This window comes from Emiliania huxleyi (genome assembly GCF_000372725.1).
Source record: "Emiliania huxleyi CCMP1516 chromosome Unknown EMIHUscaffold_153, whole genome shotgun sequence".
Taxonomy (NCBI): Eukaryota; Haptophyta; order Isochrysidales; family Noelaerhabdaceae; genus Emiliania; species Emiliania huxleyi.
Window position 1 is genome coordinate 240,710 of NW_005201058.1, and position 4,990 is coordinate 245,699.

At 63.3% G+C, this 4,990-nt stretch overlaps 2 protein-coding genes across 2 annotated transcripts in view; one reads left to right on the forward strand and one right to left on the reverse strand.

Moving 5' to 3' along the window:
- On the reverse strand, positions 1 to 499 carry EMIHUDRAFT_229183 (hypothetical protein; the record flags this gene model as incomplete). The annotated part of the gene is made up of 2 exons (XM_005786244.1): positions 1 to 28; positions 93 to 499. 2 exons carry the CDS (start codon positions 497 to 499, stop codon positions 1 to 3), a joined length of 435 nt encoding a protein of 144 aa, XP_005786301.1.
- A 2,359-nt stretch (positions 500 to 2,858) lies between these two features.
- Positions 2,859 to 4,990, forward strand: part of EMIHUDRAFT_111549 (hypothetical protein) — a gene marked incomplete at both ends in the record, with an annotated part of 2,852 nt that continues 720 nt past the window's right edge. Inside the window, 3 exons of the mRNA XM_005786245.1 lie at positions 2,859 to 3,657; positions 4,361 to 4,508; positions 4,585 to 4,714. Coding sequence (XP_005786302.1) covers positions 2,859 to 3,657; positions 4,361 to 4,508; positions 4,585 to 4,714 — 1,077 coding nt within the window. The remainder of the gene's footprint in view (positions 3,658 to 4,360; positions 4,509 to 4,584; positions 4,715 to 4,990) is intronic.

Genomic DNA, 4,990 nt, shown 5'->3' on the forward strand with positions numbered 1-4,990 from the left:
CTAAGGAGGAGCAGGCGCCCGCCCGTGTCTCGGAAGTGTCTCGGACCGGCGGAAAGAGTCTCGGAAGTGTCTCGGAAGTGTCCGCGAGGCACCCGCCGGTGACGTCCGCCGCCTTTGTCTTTTGCTTGAGGGGGTCGAACTCGGCTCGGAAGCAGACGCGCGCGTTGCGCGCCAGCGCGTTCCCGTCGGTCACTTCGCGAGAGTGAACAAAGACGTCCTCGCCGCCGCCGTCGGGCAGGATGAAGCCAAAGCCCTTCTCCATGTTGAAGGTCTTGACCGTGCCCATGATCTTGCCGGGTGGCGGCGGCGGCTCGTTGTCCGGGATGACGAGGCGAGCCGTCGGCGGAGGCTGCCCCGACGAAGAGGTGCTGTGCCCCCAGCAGCCGTGCTTTGCGGTTGGCGCGTCCGCGACGGCGGCCGCAGCGAGGCTCGGGTCGACGAGCCCGGCGGCGTGGCCGACGGCGAGGCCGATGCCCTTGGACTTTGCGAGCTCCATCATCGCCGCCATCCCAGCCGCGCGCTCCTCCGCCGTCGGCGACTTGAAGCGGCTGCGCGGCGGCGAGACGGAGCGCGAGCGGCCGCGCGACGACGAGCGCGAGGGCGAGCGGCGGCGGTCGCGGCGGTCGCGCGAGCGCGAGCGGCGGTCGCGGTCGCGGTCGCGTCGAGACCGCTTGTCGGAGCGGCGGTCGCGGCGGTCGCGAGGAGAACGAGAGCGGCTGCGGCGCGGCATCGAGGGCGGGATGATATCCTCTGCTCACCCCACCGGGGGGTGAAGAAAATTCAATGCTAGCTTGCGCTCTCTCTGCCGCGCTGCGAGCCTGTCGTGTCCCTTGTCAGGAGCAGGAGAGCCCCACCTGTCCCCCTGATCGTCCTTCCAAAATCCTGCTCGTGCAGGTGGGGACCCTGTCTGTCCTCGTCCCATTGCTACGTGACAGCTCCACTTGCATGCGCATCGCGCCATCCTGCGGCGGCACGCCTGGCGTGCTCGCCATGAGCCGAGCGGGCGGGGCACCCGTCAGATTTGCGTGCACACGCAGCTGTGCCGGTCCGCGCAACTGCCGGTCGCATCCTTTCGTGATGACGACATTGCAAAAATTGTGAGAGTGAGTCAGGGCGTGCGGAACGTCACGTAAGCCATGCCGCGGAACCCCCCCGTCGCCTGGTTCTTAGGCACGCAGATGTTGCGGTTCTTAGGCACGAGGTCGTTCGCCAAGATGCTTGATCCGTGCCCATCGATGGCCTCCGCACTGCGTTTGGGTCTCTCTCAGGTCAGGCAAGGTCGGTGGCACACAAGCTCGGAACAGACTCTGATGTTACTTACTTACCCCCCATGTCCATGTCCATGTAGCTCGACCTGATCTCGACGAGACCGATTCGCGCTTCGCAGCCTGACGGCCGTGGTGTTACTTACTTACCCCAAACCCTTGTGTCCCACCGACCTCAACTAACCCGAGCTTAAATGCAATCCTGCGGCCATAGTCAACAATAGAGTCCCACCACGGTTCCCTGCCCTCGCGTAGCTTTCTCTCTGCCAACGCTCGCCCGTCGTATCGCTCCGCCTCGCGCTCGGCTCCGCGCTCCGGCTCCGCGCTCGGGCTCCCTCCGCGCTCGGGCTCCCTCCGCGCTCGGGCTCCCTCCGCGCTCGGGCTCCCTCCGCCACCGCCACCTCCTCCACCTCCTCCGCCTCCGCCTCCGCCTCCTCCTCCTCCCCCGCCTCCTCCGCCTCCCCCGCCTCCTCTGCTGTGCCCACAGCTGTGCCCTCTGCCGCTGGGCCCCCCTCCATGCCCATTGCTGCATTGCCTTGGCGTGCAGTGGCTGCTGCTGTGAAAAGTCCTGCCACTCCTTTATTGGCTGCTAGCCGAGCCCTCTCTTCCACTCTTGCCACCACCGCTGCCAGTGCCGCCACCTCCACCTTTCCTATTGCACACGTGCTACTAGCATTAGCACACCTCTTCCTTTCACACCAGTTCCCTTCCCTGTGATGCCGACTTCCCAGGAGCCTGACGGATTCGAGCCCTACACTCCACTCACGTCAGCTGAGTGGGAAGAGCTTAAAGATGTCCTCTCACCACGTGAATGTAAGATTTGGAAATGTCGTGGGATGTGATCCTCCTCCTCCTCTCCTCCTCCTCCTCTCCTCCTCCTCCTCCTCCTCCTCCTCCTCCTCCTCCTCCTCCTCCCCTCCTCCTCATTGACGGTTGTTTCGCAACTGAGGGTATGTCTTGGGTATATCCGTTGGTGCAGTCCGTCGCATCGTTGGTAGCTTCTCCAAGTCAATCTAAATAGTGGTAATTACCACGTGAATACCGGTAAATTTCAAGCACTACTGAGCGTGCTGAGCATGCGCGCGCACGCTTTAAGCACACTCGCTGCGCGGCGCGTGCTGTCCTGAGCACGCGCGCGCTGTGGCGCGCGCGCACATCCAAAATCTAGTGGCGGCGCTGCGCGCGCCGCCTAAAATCTAAGAGGCGGCGCTCCGCGCCGCCTAAAATCTGAAAGGCGGCGCTCCGCGCCGCCTAAAATCTGGAGGGGCGCCGCTGCGCGGCGCCTCCAAAATGTTGAAAGTGGCGAACTTGTAGAGACTCTTTCGGCAAGTTCGAGAGAGCAGGGCTGCGCGCGTTCGTCTGCAGCCTGCCAGCTAGTGAGTGCAGCCTCGCCTCCATTCAGATATGCTGCGACCGCTCCTTGCACCGCCGCTGGACTGGGTTCGTGACCTCGAAAGGATGCAGGCGGAGGCCGGCATTGGACACGACGCGGAGGGGCGTCCAGTGGGGCGGGTTGACGTCCACGCCGCCTACCTCCGGATGCTGGCCAGCGTTCTGACGAGCTCGTCGCTCATGTGTGACGCCGCGCAAACAATGGCAAAGTACCTGAAGTGCGTGGAGCGGTACAGTACGGGCGGTCCAGTCGGTGAGGCCAATTGGCCCAAGGTGGGCACGACGATGGTCGGCCACAAGCGTCTGAAGAACATTATCAATCTGCTGCTCGACGCGCGCGCCGCCAACGTCTCGGGGAGCTACGTCGAGTGCGGCGTGTGGCGCGGTGGAATGTCCATCTTCGCAAAAGCGGCGATTGAGGTCTACCAAATGAAGCGGCGTGTGTACCTGTGCGACTCGTTCCAGGGGCTGCCGCTGCCGCGCTCAGGCAGCCTGCGGCCCGACGAGACGGTGTACACGGCTAAGTGGGTCAACGATTCGCTCGCCAAGAGCGAATATATCGTGACGCGCAATTTCGGCCGGCACGGGGTCCCAATGAATGGCGTTCGCTTGGTGCCGGGCTTCTTTGTCAATTCTTTGCCCAAGCTGCGTAACCAGCTCAAGGGCCGTGGCGAGCGGCTTGCACTGCTGCGACTGGACGGCGACATGTACGATGCGACGATGGACATATTGTATAACTTGTACGACCTGGTTGAGGTAGGAGGCTTCGTGATCATGGACGACTACGGCTGGGTGGAGGGCACCAACGAGTCCAACGCCTCCAAGCCCTCCTTGTGGGGCGCCAAGGACGCTGTGCTCGACTTCCGTGCCGTGCACAAGATTGAGGACCACGCGCACGTGTTCCACAATATCGACGACGCGGGCGCGTGGTTCCGCAAGGGCCGCGAAGTCACGGTCCGTCGCCGGCTGTACGAGCGCTGCGTCGAGCAAGGCGACTACAGTGCATTGCGCCCGACGCCATTGCTCACGGCGGCGGACTACATGCGCTTCAGGCGCAAGTACGATGCACATGCAGCTCGCAGTCACGAAAGTCGAGCAGTAACGTTAGGTTCTCCTCAAATGTAGCCAATGCCCCCCGAAAGGCGTGTATTGGCCAACGAGAGAAGCTGAGACCCGGTGTGGCTGGCTCGTGCGGCTGCAGGTCGGTCGTGATAAACTCCATTCTCCATGATAAACTGTTAATTGGCTCGTGTACGTTGAGATCCTGGCCACCTCTCTCTGGGTGGCACGAGCGTCACGGCGCACTGGTCGCAAGGGTCTGGACTGGGATATCTCTAATCATCTCTGAGGAGGAGGTCGCCAGTAATGTAAAAAATTCTCTCTCAAACAACGTAGGAGAGCCATTCAAACGGAGTGCAGAAAGGTGAAACCGTTGTAGAAGAGCTTGGTCAACCAGGGGCCAGGATACGCCGCGAGGAGGACGGAGTTGCGCCGAAAGGCGAAAGAAGCCGCGAGAGCAAGGGAACGGCAGGCGGCGGCGTCACAGGACGAGGCAGAAGGGAACGACGCGACAGAGGAGGAAATGACAAGCGAATAAAAGAAAAGACGCGATTAGAGCGCCTTCGCCGACGGTCATCCGGTCACCCCAGTGCACGTCATCGTGACCCCGCACCCCGCACCCCGCACCCCGCAGCACCCTTCAGGCATGATCGCGCCCGCCAAGACCACCGCCGTGACAAGAGTCGCCGCACTCCTCGCGACCATCGGTATTGTCGCCACGATCGCGAGCTTTACCACCCCTTCCGCCAGCGCCTTCACCGCGGAGTCGCCTGCGGACGTCGTCGCCACCATGTGGCTGCGCCCCCCAACCTGACTCCGCTCACAGCCTGACCACTCCACCACACCACCACTCTCCGCCGACGCCTAGGTACAAGACCTGGAGCACGACCGGCTTCACCAAGGACAACCTGCCGGCGCTCATCACCGACGACTACAAGCTCAGCTTCGCGTGCTCGCCGTTTGTCGCATCCTGCCCCGCGCTCTACAAGGAATTTATCGTGCCGTCACCCATGCCTCGCGCTCGTCTCACCCCCCCCCCCGCGACGAGATTGGGGGGGAGTCCAATGGAGGAGAGCGAGGAGCACCCCTCGAAGGCGCCAGTGCCGATCGAGACAAGGCTGCCCGGAAAGGCGACCAAGACGAGAGAGTGGCGGTTGCGGAACCCCCGGCCCCGGCGGTGCGTCATGCCTTCGGGCAGCACCGGGGGCCCGTCGGTGACAACGACCTGCCAGCCGCCCACGTCCAAGAGCTTCAAGCCGGTCCCCGAAAGCGTT